Source organism: Petromyzon marinus, chromosome 17 (genome assembly GCF_048934315.1).
Source record: "Petromyzon marinus isolate PM22_M1 ecotype Great Lakes invasive population chromosome 17, UKy_Petmar_22M1.pri1.0, whole genome shotgun sequence".
Classification (NCBI taxonomy): domain Eukaryota; kingdom Metazoa; phylum Chordata; class Hyperoartia; order Petromyzontiformes; family Petromyzontidae; genus Petromyzon; species Petromyzon marinus.
The window spans coordinates 12,759,222-12,786,863 of record NC_133683.1 but is presented as its reverse complement, the minus strand read 5'-3'; the positions used below and the strand labels follow the sequence as shown (position 1 = coordinate 12,786,863).

The window sequence follows — 27,642 nt, the reverse complement described above, 5'->3', positions numbered from 1 at the left end:
AAATATAGTAATCGGGGATATTTTTGCAAAAACGTAAGTTTTGGCCATGACCCATGCATGCAACGGCCTATGCCTACAAATAAATATCAGGCAATCTTTTACAACTACAACCATACGATTAGCAGTCAACCACATTGTTGAAAAATCCATTATTGTATTGCACTACTGTACTTCTGACCTCCCAAGTCTATGCACCCCACCTTCACAAACCCGCTAATGACGATGGGTAATCAAATAAACCCCACAACCCACACAATGGGGTGGCTGTCATGTTATTAATGGAAGCTACACGCGGCTCATCAGCTAAATGAAAGCACCATGCCTACGCACTGGAGTAAATATAGTAATCGGGGATATTTTTGCAAAAACGTAAGTTTTGGCCATGACCCATGCATGCAACGGCCTATGCCTACAAATAAATATCAGGCAATCTTTTACAACTACAACCATACGATTAGCAGTCAACCACATTGTTGAAAAATCCATTATTGTATTGCACTACTGTACTTCTGACCTCCCAAGTCTATGCACCCCACCTTCACAAACCCGCTAATGACGATGGGTAATCAAATAAACCCCACAACCCACACAATGGGGTGGCTGTCATACAGCAGGCGATTTACAAAAGGGTGGTACATGTACATCGTCATACAGTAGAGTAGTACCTATTCACTCTTGCCCTCTTGATATTTGCGCAAAACAAATTACCTGCTGGCTTATTTGCAGAAAAACCACACTGCAATTGTTTTTTTTCTTCTTTGGTTCTTTCGGTAAAGTCACGTAGAGTGAGAATAAAATAATAAATTAATAAAATAACATAATAAAATTCTCACGACGTTTCGGCCACAACACAAGCGGCCTTCTGTTGGGGCCGAAACGTCGTGAGAGTTTTAGTTATTTTATTAATTTATTATTTCATTCTCATTCTACGTGACTTTACCGAAAGAACCAAAGAAGATTAATCCTTGCAGTCACGAAAGCTTTAAATCGAAACAATGCAATTGTTTTGTTCACTTCCCCCTGCCTGATGGCAGATAAGGACCCGAACAACAACAAAAAAACCTCACTTGTCACTTATTAACTCAATCCACACTTCAAACAAGCAACCTTGGAGACGGTCTCCAAAGACTGAATCAAATATTAGCTGTGGGTTCATGCTTCACGGCAGCTGACTGTGCTGAAATGTGCAGCTGTTCCGCTACACAGCGACGGCACAACGCCTTCTCACACCGAGCGTGTGCAATTATCGGTGGCCGGAACTGAATATAACGTTTAACTTGGGAGTGCATTTAACCGTGGAATAACAATGTAAAAGAGCCTATTAAACCCATCAACCTTAAATTGTCGTGCTTTACATTCGTGATGTTTGTATAATGGCAATGGGATGATTTGTGAATCGCCCAAATGAGCTGTTTGCAATGTTCACCCTGTGATATAAGCTTATTTGTGTTGTGACTTTACCGAAAGACCCAAAGAATACGAACACTGCATATATATGAAAAATAAAAATACATGAAGCTAGTTGGGTGGCTCAGAGGTCAGAGCAATGAGTTAGTACCACAGAGCGAGACCCCATAGGTCTGAATCAGGGTAGCCGCCTATGAATAAACCAGATTCTCAAATTTAAGTCCATGGGCCAGAGCAGAAATTGGTAGTGCATAAGGTTTTTTTGGTTTAGCGGTGAGACTGGAAGGTCGTGTCTTGTCGTTGCTTGTGCTATGAATTATGACCCAGTGGTATTAAAGAATCATGGCATCGTCCCGTTTTGGCCTGTAACTATGCGGATACATTTATATGGCTAATAAGGCTGAATTACATGATATGCCACTTTTTTCAAATGGTTAGCACATAATTCACTGTTATTGGTGCCATAAATAAAAGGGAACCACTCTTGTTATGGCCACGTCAAGTGGTGCTGACAAGTTGATAACCTTGTTTTTGGGTTCATAATTAGACGGACTTAGCCTAGTCACTAATAAACGCACAAATCGTATTTAGTTTTCTCTCTCTCAAAATGACAGCTATGAGAATTAAAAATATAAGTTTTACAGCCATGCACTCAACAATTACAATGTAGCAGGGCTACGGGAAAGTTGAGTCACCCCATAGTATGGATAAGAGATTCTTGTATTGGTAGAATGCTGAAATGATACGTCATCTAATGATATGGTGGAAACAATACAATTTTAATAAAAAAAAAATCAAGGATAAACTAAATTGTGATGCAAAAGTGTCTATAGAATGGTCTTCAAACCATTACTGTGGGTATAACAAAATGTCAATATCTTCATTGTGGCCTAATGAGCATCAATACTATCTTTTAAATTACTGCATCTATCCATTTATAAAATATTAATCAAGGGGTAGGCTTCTGATTCAATAAAAAAACCAAATATATTGCTTATTAACTGCTTAGTTTACATTGTAGCCATATTCCATCCGAATAGTTTTCTTGCTCGATATGGAGTACTAATCAGAATACAGCAATCCCCCACTATAAGTCGCAACATTATGCGATGTTTCGTTTGTACATTGTCGATTAATTGGGGAACATATTTGAACATAAATGTTGTCGCATATGTTATTTAAATAAAAATGTGCAAAAGTAATTGCGCAATTTTTTTTTACGAGGAACGCACGTGGTAAAAATGAAATATGTTGTGATGGAATCACAACGTGCATAATGTGTACCACAGAAAATACCTCCACCAGGTGGGGAGAGTTTCCTCCACGTGGTAGAGGGAAGCTGGAATAGACAATGTGGAGGAATCGGCCCTGGTGGAGTTGCTTGAGTCACATGGTGAGGAACAGTCAACGGAGGATCTGATGCAGCTGGAACAACTAGCTGAGGAAGAGGCCGATTAAACGATAGCACCACCATCACGAATATTAACTTCAAAAGTGTTGCCAGAAGCTTTGATAATTTGAAAGCAGTAATGGACATCTTTAGAGAGGATGTTCCAAACCGAGAACGCAGCTCTTGAGTTAATAGGACGGGTGGCATTCACCGCTCAAAGGAGCTGACGTACCAGGAGAAGAAAAATGCTGTGCAGCTTTCTTTGGCAGACTTTTTTTTTACGTTCTGCATTTAAGCCACAAAGTCCAGAAAAGAGCCCCAGAAGAGAACCAGCTTCCTCTGGTGAACATTCCTATGGACTCCAGCTTCAACATGAGATGAAGAGAAAAGTGATCCAGCCCCTTCATCTGCATGGCTCCACCACTGCCCACCCCAAGAGGCCTCGCTCACCAAGCTCTGACAACATTTCTGGTAAGTTTTAGCTAATTATTTGTATGTATCATTAGTTAAAATGTAAGTCGGCAAGGAACTCAACCCCCGATTTCAACGTGAAGTAGATGGGACATTAGAGTACGTCGTACATTCTACATTAGAGCTCGCTTTAAGTAATGTTGCGTTACGAAGCATTTCCCAATAACGCATCCCTTACGTATAAGCGAGAGATTCCTGTATTAGAGTATAATATAAAATTATCTGCAAACACAATTTATTTGAAAAATGAATGTTCCCGATTTCCATAAAACGTTATGATACGTAACCACCGTGTTCACAATGCAGAGAAGAACATTCTTACATTATTAAAATTCTATTTTTATACAAAGTCTGTCCCGTGCTTCCATTATATCTCAAATTCTCCTTACAATACGACCCATTTTCAGCAGAAGCTTTTGTGGGATTAGTGATGTGATTTGCCTGTTACAGCCGGTAAAAGAAAATCTGAGGGAAATCTCACTTCAGGTGAGTGCACCTCAATTTTTTTTTTAAAAGGATCCTGTGATATATTCACTTAACTGGTTCACAAATAGCAGCACCAACAAACAATATAGCAAACAGTAATATATTTGAAAATAATATACTGACCAGTATTTGCCCCGGTACAATACTGCAATCCGAGGAATGTGCGATGCAATCAGTTCAGATTCTGCCTGTTTGACAACAGTGCATTAATTTGCGAGACGCTTAAGCGTTTGGGGACATTTGCATTAATTCAGGGAACACTGGTATAAGTAGCTTGGCAGAAACGGTGGCCTGACAGAGGTAAATCCATTGCACTCGATCATGGAAATTAGATTTGCAGTCCAATTATGGTTGGATTTTGCAATAGAAAAAAATAAGCCTTGAGCGCAGAGCTCAGATTGTTGGGCATTATTACGAGGCACGTAACGGTTCACATCACTGCTGCCGCGATTTGATGAATTGTCAGAATTTGCATCACAAATCGATTCAAGCAGCAAGTTTTTCTCTTGTTTGTGTCTTCTGAACTGTGCGTGATGTGTTATGTCTCACTGCACTGTCCAGTGTCATGGATACCCTCCAATTCATCTTCTGTACGTCATACATTCTACTAACCACTACCCTTTAAGGATCATTTGCATACAATTTGGTGATATCAAAAAATATATTATTATATGCATGATGCAATACATGTATCATGAGCATTAAATGTTGTTTAAATCGATGACTTGATAGATCTGTACATGCCTATTTATTACCTATCATTAGACAGAGCGATCTAAGAGATTACGATCGATTTTTAGGCTCAAGATATTAGTGCACGCGTGAAATTGGGCATGCAATAATAATTTACGGGTCATGAAAATCATAGGCCGACACGGTGGTGAGATGTTAACCATCTCGCCTGGTACACAGGAGGTCGTGGGTTCGATCCAGACCCTGATGCCTGTTGTATATTTTAAATTTGCATGTTCTCCCTGTGGTCACGTGGAGATGTTAACTACCTCGTCTGGTATACAGGAGGTCGTGGGTTTGATCCTAACTCTGACGCCTGCTGTATGTTTTGAGCTTGCGTGTCTCTCTCTCTCTCCCCATGGTCACGTGGAGTTTTCTCTGGATCCTCCGGTTTTTCCTTCCACATTTTTAAACGTGCATTTAGATTATTTGCCTGCTATAAATTTCAACATGATAAGCCACACCTCGTTGAGCTTTCATTTGTGGCCAGGTTGCCTCTGAAAGAACTATATATGCTCAGTGAGGCCTTACCTAGTAAACAAAAAAACGTGAATGATACATTTCGATTTAAAGCTTTCGTGACTGCAATGATTCATCTTCTTTGGTTCTTTCGGTAAAGTCACGTAGAATGAGAATAAAATAATAAATTGATAAAATAAAATTTAAAAAAAACGTCGTGAGAATATTATTGCGTTATTTTATTTTATCAATTTATTATTTTATTCTCATTCTACGTGACTTTACCGAAAGAACCAAAGAAGGTGAATGATACAGTCAGACAAATTGAGAAAAAGAGGGCCAAAAACTGAACTCCCAAGACAGACAATACAAATGAGAGAATAGAAGCGAGAAGAACATATCTTGTCCGGACGGATTCTCCGGTCGTTTTAAAAGACGAGTGTTTAACTCTTGTTGACTTGAATTCACACATTATTTTAACGGATTCTCATATGCGAGCGAGGAGTGTGGTCATTATTGCAGGACGGAGGGGGTTTAAAGTAACGGTGTGCTCTTTTCTCCTGAATTCACCTCGCACGCCACTCCACAACGACTTTTACCGAGAAAAGTAATGCATTCTTCAATCAAATTACAACCCTGAAGCTCGACATTTCATCACAGTGCAGTTAAAGTGAAGCATTAAATGCCTACCAAGCTTAGGCAGTAAGTAAATCAATCTCTGGCACCATGGCAACATGTCGTAATTATAGCCATCTGCACGAATTTCACTGCTGAAATGGGTTATTATTCACATCACAATCTCATAAAGCAATTGGTAATGAGAGTGGACAATTTTAGCATTTACCGAATTAAATATTTGCTTTCAAGCAGTCAAGAAAAATGTGGCAAGTTATGCAATGCATACCTCCACCATTCCAGCATTATATTCTATTTAGCTGTTAAAGTGATTAAACGCATCAACTCTGTGAGAGATGCAAGTTCAAAACTTCCTGTTGTATATTCTCCATAGGCCAAACTATTGCTCAAACAACACAATGCTTGAAATGTTCTTTCGTAATTATACATGATGAACACGAAGCTGGGTGGTGCGAAGCAGTTGACTATGAACGTTGCGAAAGAGGTTCAACATACAAACATACATAGCTATTCTTGGGTTTTTTTGGTAAAGTTACGTGGATAGGTTCAAAGAAAAGAACAAAAAAACGACGACGTTTCGATTGCAACACGAGCAATCGTTATCAGGCGAAAAACTAGCGGGAAAGCTGCTGAGGCAGGCTGTTTTAAAGATTTGAAATGGGTGTAGCCCAAGGGTCATAAGCGCGAAGTGGGCGGGGCTAGTGATGTCAAAGTGAGAAATTCGCATGTCAATGTAAGGTCGGAGAGCTACCTCCACGACGACGAAGCTGCGGAGGTGGCCATTGTATTGTGAGAGATTAGCATGTCAATGTAAGATCGCAGAGCCACCGCTCAGTTTGTACCCATCTTCTAGGTTGAAATTGTGTCTGTGTCTATATATATGGATGGCTTCATGAATGAATCTTTGTTGATAGCCAGTGGGCTTGCAAAGTACCTTCGTCTTAGAGAAATCAATTTCGTGTGAGCCCATTAAAACAATGATCAGCCACGGCCGAGGTATTGGTCCTACCGTGTTTCAGATCTGTCTTATGTTCACGAACACGGTCCGAGACATGTCGCTTAGTTTCCCCAATGTAACTACTGCCGCAGACACAGCTTAGTTTGTAGACGCCGGGGTATTGCATGTCAGGGATCACATCCTTCACAGGTGGGATCAGATCACGAATTTTATGTACTGTGTTAAATCGAACTGGATTTTGTGTTTGCTCATGATTTTGGAAATATTTTTAATGACCCCTGCTATGTATGACAAGGTGACGGTTTTGATTGGGTCCTCAGATGGCAATCATTGGAAGGACGTTATTAACCAGTTTAAGTCATAACTGGCTGTGATGTTTCCATCATACCTTCCGATGTTAGTTATTTTCGACTCTCTGGTTTTACATCAACAGGTTCAATGTCTCACTCGTTTTCCTCGATGTGGCGGTGGCTCTGCGATCTTACATTAACGTGCTAATCTCTCACAATACAATGGCCACCTCCGCAGCTTTGTCGTCGTGGATGTAGCTCTCCGATCTTTCATTTACATGCAAATTTCTCACTTGAACATCACTAGCCCTGCCCACGTCGCTTATGACCCTTGGGCTACACCCATATCAAACCTTTAAAACATCCTGCCTCAGCAGCTTTCCTGCTATTTTTTCTACTGATAACGATTGCTTGTGTTGCGATTGAAACGTGGGTAGTTTTTGCATTATTTTTTTGTTATTTTATTTGAACCTATCTACGTGACTTTACCGAAAGACCCAAGAATATGAATTCCTGCAGTCACGAAAGCTTTAAGTCAAGATTTATACATGCATAGCGTTAGAGAGCTCAACTAACAATCAGATGATTACAAGTTCATATCCCAATCAGATGATAGACTGAGCCCATGACACAGTAATGTAGAATTCCTCCCAGTGGCTCAAAAACCGCCAACAATGATGGGCACAGCAGCTTGGCGCTTTTACGCAGGGAAACACTGGTTTTTGAATATCCGACTTGGACAAAAGCTAAAAAGTGTGCAAAGAAACATGGACGGATGCAAGCTTGGAATTACAATGCAAGAAGGAAAGCGGACCACAACGGATTGAAGGGCATATGTCATTTAGAGACATCAGATAGACTGTTAACCCTTTTCTGTTCCGATGATGTACGTGTACGCCATCAAAATGAAACCGGAATAAAATAAAATAACATTTTCGGTACCGAGGCTCCCGCAAGGCAATGCGGGAAAGGCGTGTGGCACAGTTTGGTGTCAGCTATCATAGAGTGTAGTTATGTCGCTGCAGTTGTCAGCGGTGAGTATGTCTTTAAAAACAACTGCGCTGTCTTTTAAATCAAATTAATGCCGAGCCGCTTGCATTTTCCAAGATTCAGAGGTGAACAGGACCCACCCTGCAACTTGCGGACGTCTCAATGGGAAAAGGTTAATAAAAGTCGGCCCGGGCAGAACATCGCTAGACGAGGATGAGGGCCAGCCGTCGAGACGAACGCCGCAGTTGCAGCCAAGGGAGGGAAAGCGTCCGAGATGACCGATCAAATCAGCTCGTGCACAGGTGCTCGAGAGACAGCGACGGCTTGGGGAGACCTTTATCCAGCACTGTATTGATCATGGCTGATGATAACGGTGATTTTAAGATAAGATCCGGGAATTTCAGTATGCCGGTATAAAGATTTGGATGATATATATTTTTTTTTTGGCCCACCAGAATAGCCTTCCCATTGCCTGCGGCCACTGGATTCACGAGAAGGGCCTGAACCCACCTGCAGCATGAGCTCGCACTCGTCGCGCCCGACGAAGATCATCTCCTTGGGCAGCCGGTGGCGGGTTCCGCTGCCCGCCACGAGGAACCACGATGTGACGCTCATCCTTGCTCCGCCGCCTCGCCACGCACGACCTGGGGACTCGTCCTCATAAAAAAAAAAACACTGCCCAGACGCACAGGGCGTGGTGTCCAGGTCAGAATAAAAAAAATAATTAAATCCTTAAGCTTTCATTGGTGCAAAGCAAGCAGCCGTCATATAAAGCGCCTGCCCACATGCACACAAACAGTAGGTACACAGTGCCCGGTAAAAACATCTGCGTGTAAGCAGTGGTGTTGGACATCAGAATTCTGTGCACGGATTTGATCTACTTAAATTGAGTGGTTTCTTTTTTTTATATATATATGTTTGGCGGCATGCTATTGTTCGAGGGCATGTTCAAATTTGTTAATTAGGTTTGTTAATTTTAATTTGCGGACTGATTTTAAATAACAGTTATGTACTATATGCAACAAAATATTAGTAGATTATATTAAACGTAAATCATATTTTTTTAATATGCCAGTGACATTACAGTTTATACAAGAATCAAATGTATATCAAACAATAAAAATTTTGATAAAGCATTGAAAAAAATCACACACCGAATTAAATGCAAAATATGTGTAAAATATAGAGCCACTACATATGTGAAGAGGAAAAAGCTGGGAGCGTCACAGTTTAAACCGCAAATATGGTTTTAACACACAGTATGGTAACAATACATTCTAATAACAGTATCAATGAAACCACTTAAATTTATTAAAGTGAGCATCATATTTAAAAAATTCATGTTTACTATTATGGTTTATGATTAAAAACTGCACTATTCCCATTATTACTTGGCTCCAAAAGCCAGTCCCTTACGGGATGAGAGAAAATGTATGCGTGCCCACAAGGGTCCACTGCATTTTGTGGTTGTTATTGATGGCAGGTCTACACATTCAGGGTTTTTTTTTAAATAGGTTTAAAGATTTTCTGTTAAATTAATCCACATCAGCATTGATGTCTGGTGTGGCTGTTACATTACAGAAGGTATTTTTTTAAGACACATTTGATCGATACAGTACTGACATATTTGCCACAAATAGCTGCCCTACCAAAATGAACACAGAAATAAGCCATGTGCAGGACGAAGGTTGGCAGGGCATACAAAAAATGTAATCGTTGAGCAAGGGGTAACAGATTAACCAGTGAAAGAATGATTACGTGAATTTATTCGGGTAACTACTTTCAGTGAACTCGCTCTACTGTTCCATACAAGGAATAAACAATTACAGTAAAACCTTGGATTGCGAGTAACTTGGTCTGCGAGTGTTTTGCAAGACGAGCGAGGGTCTTGCAATACGAGTAGTACGTATACGCTTTGTCTGCCGAGTGTCACGTGATCACAACTGATATACGACTGCTTTGATATACGAGTGCTTTGGATTACAAACACGTTTCCGGAACGAATTATGCTCGCAATCCAAGGTTTTACTGTATTTCTACCAGTAAAATGTTTTCACCGTAGAGTCAATGTTTTAATTTGGCGCGTAGCCAGTTTATTTTTTATATAACAATACACGCATCAAATTGTGCATGTGCGAATTATTTTCAAATTGTGCAAAATGTGCGCATTTCTTTTTCCATTTTAGACTATTGGTTGCGACAAATTATGCAGACCCAACGAGACAGTAGCGTCGACTAAATGTAACAAGAAGTACCACGCGAAGACGACAACGCATGACCTCGTGCCTCAGAGGGGCAACTGTGGAAGTTGGACGATAAGGCCTCGTAAGGCTACGTGGCTCAGTGAGTCAATGTGTGTTGAACTTCTTTCACACCGTACATAGTCAACCGTGCTAATCGGCGGTGTGGGGGAAAGACAACAAACTAAGCACAAAAAACAGTTCTAAAGAAATTAGTTTTTCATCTAGCTTAAATAGTTCAAAGCTCTAGTGGCTATACTCTTTGGTTCTTTCGGTAAAGTCACGTAGGTATACAATAAAATAAATCACGACGTTTCGGGCGCAACATAAGCGTCCGTCATCAGGTGGGAAAGCCATGGCCTCCTGCTGATGCAGGCTGTTTAAAGGTTTGAAATGGGTGTAGCCCAAGGTTACACCCATTTCAAGGAGTGGCTGGGTCTAGTGATGTTAATGTGAGAAATTAGCATGTAACTGGGTACGGAAGTGGCTATGTTAATGTAAGAGATTAGCATGATGTTAAAGTGATAAATTAGCATGTTACTAGGCACGGAAGTAGATATGATAATGTGGCTTCCTAATATCGGAAGGAAATGCGTTCCAGATGGACGCAGAAGCGCATTTGAAAGCGCGCGATGCGGCGACCGTCTTTGTTCGATGGCTAGCTTTAAGCCGCCGAGAGGATACCTGGAGTTCGCGTGATAAGTGTATGCTCTTGGACGAGAATGCGTCAGTAAATGAGGTAGAAAATATGAATAAGACAGACAGTAGCATGAATAACACAAGCAAATGACATGCAAATTATATGTAAATTATATTCTGTAACATTTCAAAAAATGTGACGAAGACGAAAGGAAAAAAACTATTCAAATCAAAGGTTTCAAACACACACACACCTGTATTTACATAATTAACTAACCACAAATCATACCAATTCATGTACTTCTGAGATTTGTTATGGGGGTGGGTGAATGATTGCAAGCCTCGTTTACTTTGCACATGTATCTTAATTCGCTGGCGACAGCTCTCAAGACGGGCCACGCGTACCCGTTATTTTACACGCTTTTTATTAACTCAGTGTTGTTGTATCCTCAAATCTTGTAACTCAATTTTTACCCACTTCCCAATGTGCTATCGACTGCAAACTTGGTATACGTATGTCATACTGATGACAATACTATATTCTATCATTAAAATATATATTTAAACATTCTTTTTTATATGTTATGTTTCGGCTTGGGTCTAATTGTCCACGCTCAATTGACGTTGCATGTAAATCACCACGGTCCTATACGTTGTGGCAAGCTTCGGGGCCACTTCCTGGAGTCGTGGAGTTCTTCCATTACTAGTACGGTACATTTCATGAAAGCGTGTTTTTAAAAAAAGCTTTTTTAAATACTACTTATTTCGAGACAAGGTAACCATTTCAGCCACACTCCACAGGAAGAAAACCATCATATACAGGTACAGTCAATTACTGTCAACCTATGTCTTAGGAGCACAGTGGGGGGGGAAGGGAGGTTTGGTTTATTTTCGCCGTCCGACCAAAGCCTCTGCACCATAGTAATACAAACGTGACCTTTGTGATGTTACAGCCACAGCATGCCACATAGCTGCTAAAAAACTCTTTTGTTTTTTTCGGTAAAGTCACTTAACTTTACTGACAAAAAGAAAGAGTATGAATCCTTGCAGTCATGAAAGCTTCAAATCTAGCTGCTAAAGTATACATTCGTACGTCCATGTCATTCCAAAATTAATTTCAAAGCGCTGCCCGTTGAAAAATAAAATGGGAAATCATTTGAAATCGTTTGCATTTAAATTAGCATTCATCTATTTTAAATAAATTATATCAGATCAAAGAACAAAATAAACAAGGGAATGACTTTCATCACGAGGATAACAGTTACTATTCACCAATGGGCCTTTCATATCAATTTATTCTTGTGGGATTTTATTGAACAGGACGAGCAAAACCTACTGGTTACCAAAATAATACAAACATAACCTACCCCCCCCCCCCGTTTCTTTTGAATCGCTCACAGTACAATGAGGCATTGCAAAATGATTTTTAACAAATCAGTTTCACCTCGCATTGTGGGGTTTTTTAGGGTACTTTCACTTCCTTTCGCATGCAAAACACTAATTAAGGAATTGGGATAATATCCTTATCCATGCCCTTCCTGAAAGAGTGTTTTGATACAAAGCAATGTACAGTGGTAGACTGCTAATACATTGTCACTGGTTTTGTAAACGCTACTATATAACATTTTCCACACACCACCCCAATCCTCAAATCCCTCCATTGGATTCCTAGCCAATTCCAGATCAACTGCAAGCTTACAATATCTTCATGGAATCTCTCCCTGCCTGCCACTACCGTCTCATCTAAATCTTGATGTAGCCCCCCCCCCCCCGCCTGTATCCTGCTCCAACAAACAAGATTTTTTTTTTAAACCTTAGTCCAACCTACGCACGCTCGATAGAAGGTCGCACCTTCTCTGCTGCTCCCTCTGAAATCTGTAATTCCCACTTCCTGGCTGTCTGCACTGCTGACCCCCTGTTCCAAATCCACGCTGTCAACCTCTCCTCTGCGTACGTCACTCACTCTGAAGTTTCTTCGTTCGCACCTTTACCATGCCATGCCACGAATAAAGGCCTATGCCTGAAATGTCACCCATGTAAATATGGCAAAAATATTACCCATGACTCGTTTGGAATACTATATACATAGCAATCGTCATCTCCTACTGTGAAAACTTGGCAGGACCCTCCTAAAAAAGTGTCTTGAGACTCAATGAGGCTTTCCTGGGAAAACAAGCATAATAATAAACTGTATATATTTTTCCTTGTAATAGTGTCATTGACTATAATGTTGGTGGAATGTTTTTGTGAAGCACTATATATTGATTTAAAAAAAGTTTTAATATAAATACTATTGTCTTCTATTATTAAATGCTATATAAAATATTCTGACAGGCAATTGTCTTTCAATCAATAACTACACGTGTTGCCTAAAGGCCACATTCCATTGTATATCCTTCAACAATCTATGATGGGTGGCTAGTCTTCATATAAAATTGCCATTCTGGCAAGGAACAGCCTTAGAGTGGCACCAACGTTACAATGCCCACATTCTAGACAAATCCCTTCATGCATCCATACTAAAACCTACAATGGGAAATATCAGTCACCTGTACAGTGATTTGTTACCCACATTTAAACTGCACTTCAGCTTGTTAAATACAATTACTGCACATTTTATAGTCTCCAATCGTAAACGAAGTAGAATTAAAAGTCAACTGACGTTCTGGTCTACCTGGCAAGATTGATTTTCCACATCAACCGTTTGATTGAACCTAGTTGACACATCCATTAAATCTTGCCTATTTTTGGTATTCAACGGCTACAGATTAATTTTACGTTGTGTAGCAAAATGAATGCATTTCAAAGAGAGGTCATTACTTTAAAAAAAACCTTCTATAATTCCCCTCTAAAGTGTTGGAGGAAAATGTCTCAAATGCGGTTCTACAAAAAATGATAACTTGTAGTATGCTGCTCTATAGTTAAGTGATTGGCTGCCCAATAACTATTTTCAAAGCAAAGCACATTCAATCTTCTGGCTGTACTTGTCTGCCCGACAAATGAAAAAGCAAGCAGACACATTTTTCTCAACACCGTGTGTATTTTCACTGCTAATAAAAGGTAAATGCATTGTTCACAGGGGACACACGATTTGTTTTTTTTTTATAAACTACGAGTGACAAACATTTACACTTGAAATTGTTGGAGGGGATTTTTGTCCCTGCTAAAAAAGCATAATTAATGACAAAAAATGTTATACATTCAACTGAGTGTAGAAAAATTTACCTTATCCTGTTCAGCTCTCCATTATTGCAACTTCTCACCACAGTACATATCCACGCAACACTTAAATACAACTTAAGACTCCATCATAATGACTGCCTACGGTTTAAGAAACAAAGCCCAGCTTGTGTTAATATCACCTTACCTGCTAGTTATCAATCATACAAGAATGAGACGTATTTGCATGCACGCTTATCTGCATTAGGCTTTGATTAATGACAACTCCAATTACACTGTCACGTTTTTTTTTCAGCTCCCAGGAGTAAAAAAAACCAAGGCCGCCTTGTATCAATCATCGAATGAGAGCGCGAATGTCAGTAGAACGGCAGAAACCTATCATCAGATTCTAACTGCAGACGCAACACTGCCAAACGACCCCTAGAATCACAGAATGTCACTGTAGGCTGCGACACACGTTTGTTTGTTTGTTTTCTATATACAGTTATTTGAGTTCAGTTCGCCAGACTGAAGTCCTTAGAGATGACATGTCTGCCCCCCCCCCCAATCAGCAAGTGATGCGTTTTGTTGTGGAATGAATTAGCAGTCTCGATCGCAGTTAAAATTGTGGCACACCCAAATAGATTTGCACGAATGTTTTCAGTGCATTGTTTAGCCAGTGCAAACAAAAAACCACGCAAGAAAATATATGCGATACAATCGCTCAATTTCTGTTTATGAAAAGGTCCATCGAGGTATGCTTGCAAGGGACAGAACTAAATGTAATTTGCACGTAAAATTTACACCACTTTCATTTGAGGGCATTAATAAAGAATAATAATGATTATCTATGAATAACCCAACCAATAATAGATATCCATTGTACTTGACCGAATATGACCCATCGCCCCCCCACCCACCCCTCTGGTTTTCGCACCTGGTTGGCTCACAAGTGATAACATCACATGTAGCCCCATCTTATTTAAGATGTAACAGCATCGTAGGATTTGTCCACCATTCGGACTGTCGCCTGATGAGGCTGGTTGTAATTTCCAGCAAAACGTCGTGCTCGAATATAAATTATGTGGGGGTTACTCTCCAACACACCGGTGTGCTGAACTAGTAACTAAACAGTAACTAAACACATTCATATTTACACGGTCTAAACAAAAAAAACTTTTATGGATTAATAAACAAATGTAAAAAAATACATGAATTACTAGTCAACATAAGTTGACAGCAATAAACATGAAAATAAATGAACATGTGAACACAGTTCGAGATGTGTTATTTACCATGGTGAAAGCTCACTCATGTGTATTATTATTCGGGTGTGTAGAGCTATCGGAAGACATTGACAATGGAAATTAACATCAAATCTTGCCGAGCATGTGAACAACTCTTTTTGTCAGTAGACATAGATAAGGGCCTCCCCACGCTGTGTGGGTTACGAGGCTTATTTAGCCATACTTCACCATGCTGGTCAGTGCAGGTTCATGAAGATCGAAAGCATAGATGTGGAAACACAGGCGTACGGTACAATTAATTGTTCATTACGGTTTTTTTGTGGGGTTTGATCGCGTAAATATGAATGTGTTGTTAAACCCGCCACCACCAACACACCCGATGTGCCTAACTAGTAACTGACATATTCTTGGTTCATATTCTTGGTTCTTTCGGTAAAATCACGTAGAAGGGAAACAATAAAATAATAAAAATATAAAACAATAAAATTCTCACGACGTTTCGACTGCAACACAAGCAATCACCATCAACACACCTGATGACGATTGCTTGTGTTGCAGTCGAAACGTCGTGAGAATTTTATTGTTTTATATTTGTAATATTTTATTGTTTCCCTTCTACGTGACTTTACCGAAAGAACCAAGAATATGAATCCCTGCAGTCACGAAAGCTTTAAATCAAAATAGTAACGGACATGTTTTGCTTACGGTAACAAGCATTACAAATTGGCTGTCGGGGTTGAACGACACATTAATATATACGCGATCTAACCCAAAAAACCCCTGTATTATGGGATAAAATTGGTCGCGAAAGCCTCCCTGTTAAACAGTAGAATTGATTTTTCAGCACTGCACTTTGCTGCCAACACGGTTGTCTTGCAGTAGCATGTGGCACCTGTTTTATGTATCAACTCTGCTTCGCTCTCGAGATTTCATTAAATCTAATGAATTCCAGGTGATTTGGTGACAGGATACATATTGTGTAATGATGATTATGTAATGAGGGGGTGCCTGTGGTGATTCTGTAACCTTTAAATACATCGCAGTGCGTGTTGAAGACGCAAAAAAATAAGGCAAAAACGGCCTCGGCCCAAATTCCACATTCCCATGTCAGGGGCTAGACACCCCCATAGGACGACCACTCATAACTTCCTAACAAAAGCTGCAGACATTTCACAAAGCCCCACAGAAACATGCATTTTGCCCTGTACGTTTATTTTTTTAGAATTCCAGACTTACACATGAGCTGTAACCTCCTCATTGCAAGATGCCACTGTGTAAACGGGCTCTCGCCTGGTGAACACCGTCGCTGTGTTGTACTGTAGTCATCTATGTCCACTTTACATCAGGGGGTGCGCGTTTTACCAATACATTATTATTGCAAGATGGTTACTGGTGGAATCGTGGTTGGCGCACTGCGCTGAGGGAGATGGGGGGGGAATCAGTTAACCTCTAAGCTCGATTCCCAGCCACGGGCAACATCAGTGGCAAATGATTACGTTCACTGGTCTCCCCCCCACCTTCATCAACCAGCAACTTGACCAGGGTGGTGAAGTATGGTTAAACAATGTCCAACCACTGACACGGCGCGGTGAGGCATCAATGCAGCAGTTGATTGCAACAGGACTCCAAATTATTATTATTTTAATTGTAAATATACAACGTATTCTATATTACTGTATAACAGGGCACTAACACTACTCCAATATTCCAGTGCGACCACAGAAAACCGTGTCTTCGGGTCCGCTTAGGAAGATTGCCTTTTTCATCCAGCAGTGGATTTGAACAAGACTGACGATGGATGGCACCCGTGAAGCGTCAACATCTAACACTGCCGTGAACACAGTTCTCGTAGGATTAACCAGGCTATGGATAACGTAACAACGTTATGGAGGGATGGAGGCCTGATGCGAGCAGGATTTTTTTTTCCATTAACGTTTGACTGGATCCTGCACCTGCCCGATGCATTCTAACCACCAGCTCGCTCCACACACGCCACACCACCGATTGACAACAACCATTAACGACTACCAACAACGCCTACTGTTGTAAATCCACGGTGTGGCTACACCGCTGTGATCGCGAATCCGCAATCATCATTTGGGTATTCATTTACAACACAAAATCCGCGTCTTCTCCCCACACTTCACCACCTTGCAGCAGTAGAGCGTCGTCGTCTGTGGCCGTACCTGAGGGGCCCGACGCCGCGACCATTTACCCCGCAGCGCCCGAATGATCTCACACACACACCATACAGAAATATGTTTGTATAAAAAATAAAACGTTTACACGAAACCTTACCTTTAGCGGCGAAAGGAGACTATTGTGAGGAAACGAGCGGGTTATAAAAAAAAAAGAGGAGGGGGGGAGGGAGAGGAGGATAAAAGAATAAAAAAACTAAATTATTGAATCGAAGTCGCCCTCAACCCTCCTCCGTTGCAGCATCCCCTTAGCCCGCACGGCTCCGAGTAAATAAATAAACAAATAAACCCGCGCGCGCTGACGTCACGCGCGCGGCGCGGGCTCACGAGGCCCCCCACCGCACCCTCTCGCTCCCCATTGGGTAACGTGGAACGCGACGTCATCGCGCCAACAGCGTCCACCGCCTTTGACCAGTCGTGTCGTGACGTCATCACGAACACATTGTGTTGACGTCACGTAGTCGTCACGACGTTGGGGGGGGGTGGTTATTATAGCCCAGTTGGGGGTAGCGGGGGGGGGTTGAAAATCGCGTTTGTATTTTATAGTGAACATTGGAATGCCTCCAGATTTGTTTTTGATAGTTCACATTAAAACGCAATTGGCAATGAGCCAAACTGTCAAAATATAATCAAGTCGAGTTGATTTTTTGTTGCTGAAGATTAAAAAAAACCGAGGTGAGGATTCAAGAGAGCGGGATGGGTTGAGGTGTCATTTTGCAAGAACGACCTGAAGGGTCACCAACGTGTTGAAACACGCAAATTATATCAAACTAGCTGTACTACCCGGCTTCCCACGGGACTTGGATTCACCACACCCGGCCGCCTTTGTCTCCCCAGTGGCGATGTTGACACACCACAGCAGTTACTCGTTTGAGGCTGAGTCGACCTAGGGGAGGCCCAGAACCGGTTGAAATAATCGTCACCGGTGGTGGCCGTGAGCGGGAATCGAACTCGGGTCGCCGGGTTCGTAGCGCAGCGTAGCGCTAACCACTACACTACAATGCGTTACGCTTCCACACACACAGACATACACACACAGCGCGCTAACCACTACACTACAATGCGTTACGCTTCCACACACAGACATACACACACAGACACATACACAGCGCGCTAACCACTACACTACAATGCGTTACGCTTCCACACACACAGACACACAGACACACACACAGACAGACACAGACACATACACAGCGCGCTAACCACTACACTACAATGCGTTACGCTTCCACGTGCGCGGGTCACGTGACAGATTTGACGTCACAGCTCACTTGCCGTGCAAAATAAATACGCATTATTGAGCTTCCCCCCCAACGTGTTGTCTATAAAAAATATAGATATAGACAACACGTTCTAGTTAATTAAATATATTTTTTTTAATTAATGTTTTCTCCTCCAACATCAGAGTGCAACGCCACATTAAATACGCACTACAATGACTAAAGTTTACAGCGATTTGAAGCATGTTTTATATATTTTCTTTGGGGGGGGGGGGGGCAGAGCTTTGTGACGTCATATTTGAGGGGGGGTCTGACTTTCTGTGACGTCGTGTGACGAAGGGGGGGGTAAAAAATCGTCCAAAATCGCGTGACGTCATTTATGGACGGCCCCTAATATACGTCAGGGCGTCCCATAAGTAAACACAGACCGTCGAGCTAACAACGTTGGGACAATCATGTGCCAACCGTCGCACGCTTACGATTTCCGAGTGCTTTACTCGGTCGGAGCGGTGACCTCAGTGGCAGCTGTCCCTGTGGGCCCCAGGTGACTCAGCACCTGGCCTGCAAACAAACGGTCGAGTAATCTGCGGTGTAACGTCCCAACTTGGCCTAAACCCTTGCCAATTACATCAGGGGATCTTCAGCGTCCGCTGTGACAGATGAAGCAGACGGTGTGGGTCATTACGGTTATGTACACGCTACGGTAACGACTGCAAATCAGCAGAGAACCCATCACCGCTGGGTCCTGTCAGCGGGCCCAGTGAACTTTAAAGTGCTCGAGTTGGATGCCCATGAAAAGGAGGTGCTGGGCAAGGTGGTTCGAGCCTACCTTGAGTCGTCGTCTCCAAGCGCCTTGCATTACCTTGTATAAACGCGCTTTATAAACGTAATTTATTATTAATAATGGCCTTGCTGAAAAAAAAATTTGTATATTCTCGGGTATTTCGGTAAAGTCACGTAGATAGGTTCAAAGAAAATAACAAAAAATAACAAAAAACTACGACGTTTCGATCGCAACACAAGCGTTCGTCCTATCTACGTGACTTTACCGAAAGACCCAAGAATATATGAATCCCTGCAGTCACGAAAGCTTTAAGTCCAAATAATTTGTTGCTGCTATCCAAGCGACGGCAGTATGACAATGACATTAACTATCCATTAGGTGGCACTCGTGAAAATCTGAAACTAAAACTTTTTTTTATTTTGACCTGGAGAAATATCCACGCAAACACGGGGAGAACATGCAAACTCCAAATACTATATACAAGCGTCAGGGTCGGGATCGAACCCACGACCTCCTATATACCAGGCGAGGTAGTTAACATCTTACCGCCGTGTAATTGCAGGTTGCTTCTGCAAAAAAAGTAACCTGGTTTTAAATGTAACCAATTTGAATGCTCAAATAAAACAATAAATTATCCAAAATAAACTACTAAAGTACATTCCAATGACCCTTCATTATTGTTTGGCGAAAATAAAAAAAAAACATATCCCGTAATTTTTTTAGATCCACTAACGAACAAAGGCCTCCTAACCGAGCTCTCCTGGTCACGGAGGAGATGGGGTGGGGGTGAATTGGGGGTGAATGAAGTTACAGTTTCTCTATCATTGCTTTGATGCGAAAAATGCAACTTTAGAAAATAAGGATTATAATAGGATTAGTAATGTCCTTACAATTTTTTAGACCTTCACTCACGCGAGTTTAAGCAATTTGCATGCCCAGCTGGCAGCAACGATCTTTCCAACAAGGCAAACTGAGTTTCTCACGTTTCCTCGGGATGGGAACCCATGGCATGTTTTAATATAAACGAAGGCATTTAAATTGGCATAGACGCCAGCATGCAGATGCTTAGCCGAAGCAAAGAGCATTGTCATCATCGGATCTGTTCACATTCCCCGAAGCAGGAGGCTTGGCTTTTCTCCTTAATTCTCTGGCCCCCTGCGCAGCACAAGCAAGCCATCGCACAGCGTGAACGTGCAACATTCACCAAATCCAATCACATAATCTGCCAGGAAAACACGGTACGGGGTTGAATTTTGCTTTGCGGAGGCGTCAGCTTGCAAGCATTTCCTCTAATTCAAGGCACGTCTGCGTAAGCTATGGTGTTTTTTCAATGTTTATGCCGATGCCACCAATGTGTTTTGCCGATGACTGCTGTTCGCTCGATCAGCCACCGCAATCTTCTTTCGTGTGGCTGATTTTTCTTCTTTCGTATGGATTAATTGCAGCAGATTAAAGATGCAATTTTAGATTTGTTCTCCACTTAATGTGTCTGTTCAGACACAGAGTGTATCTCGTCCATTCCGCTTTTAAAGGAGTGAAAACAGCAGCAGCCGAGTGTTTGCAATGTGGTCGATGGTTTGAGATTCGTGACCGCACTCACAGGCCGCCGAATCTTTTATGCGCCATTTGTGCATCAGGTGGCCGCATCGGCCATGCCCGGTCCCGTTTCGGTTGATGGTCGACCGCTGGCGGCGTGGGAGGGTGAAACGGGGAGGTTCGACGGTAGGGTCCTGTATGAGATGTTTATTTTTGACGTCGGCCGCAGTCTGGACTCGCTTCCATCTCTCGCCTTCATTTGTATTCGTGGCGTGGAGTGAGGCTGCTGTGATCCAGAAGGGGTGGTGTGATTGTAGGCGAACAGGCGGCATTAGTCAATCTAGATTTGAAGTTTTCGTGACTGCAGGGATCCATACTCTTTGGTTCTTTCGGTAAAGTCACGTAGGTATAAAAATGGAATACATTTTATTTTTCACGTAGGTATAAAAATAAAATAAATTTTATTTTAAAAATAAAATAAATTTTAATTTTAAAATAAAATACATTTTATTTAAAATAAATTTTAATTTTAAAATAAAATACATTTTATTTTTATACCTACGTGAGAAATACATTTTATTTTATACCTACATGACTTTACCGAAAGAGCCAAAGAGTAGGCGGCATAAGGTTTATGTCCCGATGTATTTGGAAGGAGCATGTGGATGATAATGTTTTGGCACTCCTAGATGGCCGCTGTTGCACGACGCATTTGCGGCGGAGCGATGTCGGTGAGTCCCGGGAGCCACAGGGTCGGCGGCGACTTCAGCGCACCTGAGATGGCGCGCATTGCGATGTTCAGTATTGATCACCTGTGCGTCCCAACACAGCTGATCAATACTCTCCCATCGAATACACGAAGGCGAGCATGGCAGTCCGTAGTATTCGCGCATCACAGCCCCAACTAGTTCCTGGCAGTTTACGGACAATGTTCGTGCGGGTTTTTATCTTGTTGCTCAAATGCTTAATGTGTTGCTTGAAAGTGAGACTTCGATCGAGCACCACTCCCAAGGTATTTCGCGAGTGGGTCGTGGGATATGGCATTACCACAAATCTCGATCTTCAGTGTATTTTTTGCCTGTGCATTGTTGAGATAGAATTCTGAGGACACTTTCTTGGTTGGGTTTGCCTTAAGTTGCCAGGAGTTGAAATAATTTTCCAATTCATTTAGGTTGGTGTTCAAGCTGTCTTAAGCTACGCTGAGCATCGTCGCTTGGCTAGCGGCTTAACGTGTCCGGCATGTCGCTGGTGTAAAGATTGAAGAGGGCTGGTGCTAATACTAACCCCTGCGGTAGGCTATTTTGTCGAGTTCGTGGGCGGCTAACCTGGTTTCCGAGATGGGCCTGAAATTGTCGGTCGCTGATCATATTGGCGATGAAGCAAACCGTTTTTTCACACTTAATGGTGTTGGCGAGTTTAAAGAGGAGTCCTCAGCGCCAGACCGTGTCGTATGCAGAGGACAAGTCTATGAAAGCAGCTACTTCTTCTGCTTATACTGAAAGCCGGCTTGGATGTGTGATGTCAAGGCGAGGACCTGGTCACGACAACTTCGTTGTGGCCGAAAACCTGCCTGCTCAGGTGGTTTGGTGGCTTCCAAGAGAGGAGAGTCGGGCTAGCAGTACTCACTCCAGGAGCTTGTAGGCTGTACGAAGAAGAGATATTTGCTTGTAGCTGTGTGGGTCATCAGCAGCTTTTCCTGGCTTCAGAAGAGCAGCAACTTTAACTTTTCTCAAAAGTCTTGGTAGCTTGCTGGTGGCGATGTTTGCTACAAAAGTTTCACCAGCCACTTTCTTCATTTGCTGCCAAGGTGTTTTAGGAATTCTGGGTAAATCCCATCTATTCCTGCGGCTTTACCTGTTTTTTTTACTGCCAGTGCGGCATCTATGTCTTCTGGAAGTACAGCTCTAGACAGGGGAGAGTTTTTTTGACACTGGTGAAGAGTATCTTTTGCGGCTTGTTTTACTGTGCGTTCGACTTTTGATTTTTTTTTTGCATTGACGGCAAGCTGCGTCGCTATCCCATGAGCAGTTGCCTTAGGAGTCCGGTGTTCTGAAGGTGCTGCTCCACCGAGCTTCCGCAGTAACCCCCATGCCCTGCTGCTGGATTGCGTGATGTCAAAAGACTCCATCAATGCTGCCTACTTTGCTCGTCTTGCTGAATCGAGCGAGTGTAGAAGGGCTGCTGCGATCTCCGGGTCACCAGTGCTTTGTTGTTCTCGGAGAAGGTTTTCCGCAGTCCAGCTGGGGGTGTAGGGCCCCCAATAGTCCCACGGAATCGCATCCCTGGCGGCTTGCTTCGCGAGCACGATGAACTGCTCAAGCTTTTCAGGGTTGGTGGAGATGTGGTTGGTGTTCATTCACAGCAGCCATAAAACCAGGCCAATTTGGTCGTCTGAAGTTGCAGCGGTGGTCTTGGCGTGCTCGTGATTGCTGGATTTCGTGGCCAATATGGATGGCCACGTGCTTGTGCTGGCTGTGCGGGAAGCGAGGCAGGACTTTGTGCATGGTGGGCAAAGGCTGAGCCATTCTTATCTGTAGTTACAAAGCACAGGTCTGGGGTGTATTCCCTATTCCACCATGCGGAGTTGAATGTGCCTTGTTGATTGGCATCAACAACGAGGAAGAGCTCTTGTGCAGATGCACAATCAAGGTTTTGTTCGCCTGCCGGGTCGTTAACTAAGGTAACCCCACATCGTGCGATGGCTATTGAAGTCACCTATGTAGACCGCGGGATGTTGTGCCGCTGGCAAAGGAGGTAGCTGCCAGGATGTTGTTGGTCGTTTGTGGACATTGGAAAGATGAGGCCGGCGATTCTTGTCCCAACTGTGAAGTCGTTGTCTGTCTGAATGACTTCTGTTGCGTCTTTGACGTGATGCGCGACGTTAAGTCGCCAGATCGTGTTTAGCGCGGCCCTTGGAAGCAGCGAGGATAGCACCCTGGAATGTTCAATCGTAGATAGCTGCTTTTCTCCACATGCGTCTCTTGGGAAAGTGAGGATGTCGATGTTTTCTTGCTGAAGGATCATTGCGAGGACACCTGTGTCTTCGCTTGTGATAGGTCCTCGACTTTTAGCTGGCCTAGACGAACCGAGGGGCCGATGGATCGGCTCGTCTGGCCCTGAGGAGGACCTTTGTTGGCAGGCTTGTTCTTTCTGCTGTAAGGGGCCGTCCATAAATGACGTCACGCACCTAGTGGGGGGGGGGGGGGTCAGACATTTGTGACGATGTGTGACGAGGGGGGGAGGGGGGTTGAGAAATGTGACGTCACATCAAAATGCGCAACTTTTAATAAATATAGACAACACGTTCTACTTAACGAAATAGACTTTTTAATAAATGTTCTCTCCTACAACATCAGAGTGCAGCGCCACATTAAATAGGCACTACAATAACAATAGTTTAAAGCGATTTGAAGCATGTTTTATATATTTTTTGGGGGGGGGGGGCAGAGCTTTGTAACGTCATATTTGAGGGGGGGGTCTGACTTTTTGTAATGCTGTGTGACGAGGGGGGGGGGTCAAAAATCGTCCATTAATCGCGTGACGTCATTTATGGAGGGCCCCTAACCCAGAAGTCGACTGGCGACATTCGGTTTCCTTAGCGATGTCATTCATTATGAACTTCATTGTAAACTTCGTTCACGTAACAGGGTGGGCCACGAGAAGGGTGACAGCACCCACATATCACCATACCGGAAGAGGAGAGACCTACATGGAATGATAATACGTCGTCTCGAGTGGCGTGCCGTTAATACACACGAATGGAATATAATTACTCAGCTGACAAAACCGGTGCTTTAAATGTCATGGGAAGACTTTCAAATTTTGCAGGACAGCTACCTCAAAAAGAGGACGATCCTGGTAAAACCAGGGCAGGTGACATCCCTGACGACCACATCACCCTGAGTAACAGGAGACATTACAGCGCGCGACTGTGGTCATCGAGAGCAGACATATAAAACGTAGAACGACACAATGCCCCGATACACAAAAACGAAGGCGACATCACAGCGATACGACTTCCGCTGCTCCTGACAGCGCAGAAATGTGAAATTGTAGTCGTTTGCTCTGCGTCTACAGCAGCCGTACGAAAGCAGAAGACTGGGGAAATTTCACATGGATGGCGACTCTTATCTTATACTCTTTGGCTCTTTCGGTAAAGTGACAAAGTTACTTTATCGAAAGAGCCAAAGAATATGAATACCTGCAGTCCACGAAAGTTTTAAGTCAAAATTTGACTCATCTCTTTGCTGAATTAAATGCTGGTGTGCCAACAGATGGCGCAACTTCCCCACAAATCCACCGGGCCCCTTTGGTTCTGCCTCGCCACTTACGTAATCTGCTGTTGCAGACTCACTAACGAAGAGCCGATCACTTCACAAGAACTAGGCATTATCACCAAGTCACACTCCTGGCCCTTCACAACCTCGCGCAGAATGCGTTCTTGCTTGTCTGACTGAGGGTTCAAACGACAAAGCCTCCACGGAAGCCTTGAGGAATGGCACGCAGAAGAAGAGTGCCACATTCACGTTCTGGCATTCTCTTTCGCATGCATGTTTGTTGAACTTCTTTCGCACTGTACGTATGAAAGACTCATTTTCATGAGAGCACACGGAGGGGAGAACTTCCCACTCTATGGAGCTAAGCACCTCTGTTTAATGCAATATATATCAGACATTTGAAATTATTACCGAATCCCATCGATATTGAGTTTGAAAACCGGCATCGCCGGGTCCTTTGTGAGACCGGTAAACACATTGTCTGCAATCCCATTTGATCTTATCTTATCTAAACGGAATTTAATTATCGCCTTATAACCAAGGTGCTTCACAGAGAATTATGAACGGTTCATATTAATGTCGTGGTGGAGATGAGGTGAATAAAATAGATGAGTGGAAGCAATGGGGGCGAATGTGTGATGCGTGAATTCGGTGACAGCGAAATTAATGACTGCAAATGATGGTAAATGAATAGATAGAATGAAAGGGGAATGAGTGATAGCCACAGCATGAGAATATGAAAAGGGAACAGTGACGGTTGTGGGTTATGAGGGGGTGAGATTAAGGGGCTGTGGGGTGAGCTCGGGGGACAACAGGTGAGTTTTGAGTTGAGGTGCTCAAACTTAGCGAGCAAAGGTGGTTGTTCAATGTGGAGGCGGGGAGTTTGTTCCAGTGAAGGGGAGCGAGATGAGCTCCAGCTCGCGAGCAAGCAAACAAGATTGTCAAGGGTTCAGGGGTTGGAGGAACTGAACCTCTCCCCCTACTGCTGTCATCTGCTGGATGCTCCCTGGCCCCAGATGGGAGCCAGACTGAGATACACTTTCAAGGGCAAGTCACACAACCCATCTCGGACTATTGAAAGAAGGGGAAACTTATTCCTGGACGATTTTCCACAGGACTTGGTGACAATCATTCTCATTGAAAATCATACCCAAACTATCCATCCATATTCTTGGTTCTTTCGGTAAACTCACGTAGAAGGGAAACAATAAAAGAATACAAATATATTGATTTATATTTTTATTATTTTATTGTTTCCCTTTTACGTGACTTTACCGAAGGAACCAAGAATATGAATCCCTGCAGTCACGAAAGCTTTAAATCAAAATTTATCCATCCATAATTACTATTAAGGCCAGCTATATTTTTTCTTGCAGAATCGAGATGGTGATTTGAGGCAATTCTTTGCTCATGAGACAGTGCTTCCCACCTTCTTTTTCAGACTCTGGCACGCTCCTTTTGCCGAGCATGAGGTCTCAGCGACTAAAATGTGTGGAGCAGCAACATGAGACCGATATACTTATAACCTATGACTCTAACGTTATGGATGGTGCAGTCATCGTTGATCGCATGCCCCCTGCTGCATCGTGCATATTTCATGACTATGCAGATTTAGGTTTTTGTACCCTACGCCGACCACGGCGTAGGGTACAAAGAAGGTGGACATCATGTGCGGTGTTTATTTTTCGACAGTTTAAAATAGTCCACCCCGGAATAAAAGGGTCAAAGGTGCGTGCAGGATGGTGCCAGGTGAAGCAACACTGGCAGGCAAGCGGAAGGACTTTCTTCGCGACCCATTGAACGAGCCTTTGCTGTTATTGACTCCTCAGGTTGTAGCTGCCACATGTCAACCAGACGAAGCTATATACATCACAGGAGGGGGAGTCTGCAAAAGCCTTTGGTTCTATAATCCCCATGTCCAATTGCAATGATGAGGAAGCTGATACTAGGATTGTGCTTGGCGTGTGTCATGCTTCAGAGTTTAGAGCATGGATCTAAAACTTTCCAGATACGCACTGCGGACACAGATGTGGTTACGGTAGTCATTGGCAAATTTCATGACCTCACTGTAATCCAACCCCTGGAAAACATCTGGGTGACCTTTGGAATGGGGAGGGATTTCTGCTTTTTACCACATCATTAGAATATGTGCCAGCCTTGGAGAACAAAGATGAAGAGCCTTGCCTGTGTTCCACATATTTTCTGGTTGCAAAACAACAACAACATCCTCCTTCATGGGCAAGGGCAAAAGGTCAGCCTGGCAGGCTTGGCAGTCGTATGAAGAGGTCACAGGGACATTTTGCGTGCATGGTCTTTCACCCATTTGAATAGCTGCACTTACACTCCCGTCACTTCCAAACGCTCGAAAAAAGTGTCTGTTGTCATGGGTAACAAGACAAGCTCTATCTCATCTCTGTGAACGAGGCCAAGATGGATCTCTTCTCTCAGAAGAATCAAACTCTGGACAAACTACCACCTACTCAGGATGCTCTACTTCTACATGCTAAACATGCTCTCTAC

General features: G+C 42.9%; 1 protein-coding gene across 6 annotated transcripts in view; it reads right to left on the bottom strand.

The window, feature by feature from the left end:
- The window catches only part of LOC116943324 (centrosomal protein of 170 kDa-like), a 74,035-nt gene extending 56,381 nt beyond the window's left edge, over positions 1–17,654 (bottom strand). For 4 of the 6 annotated variants that reach the window (XM_076067634.1, XM_032956112.2, XM_032956110.2 and 1 more), the window contains exons 1-2: positions 17,403–17,653; positions 8,330–8,494 (exon numbers count right to left, since the gene is read on the bottom strand). In XM_076067634.1, coding sequence (XP_075923749.1) covers positions 8,330–8,434 — 105 coding nt within the window. In that variant the 5' untranslated portion in view covers positions 8,435–8,494; positions 17,403–17,653. Of the gene's footprint in view, positions 1–8,329; positions 8,495–17,402 lie in introns of all 6 variants that reach the window. The other 2 variants (XM_032956109.2, XM_032956111.2) reach the window with 1 other exon arrangement.
- Between the last annotated feature and the right edge of the window lie 9,988 nt (positions 17,655–27,642).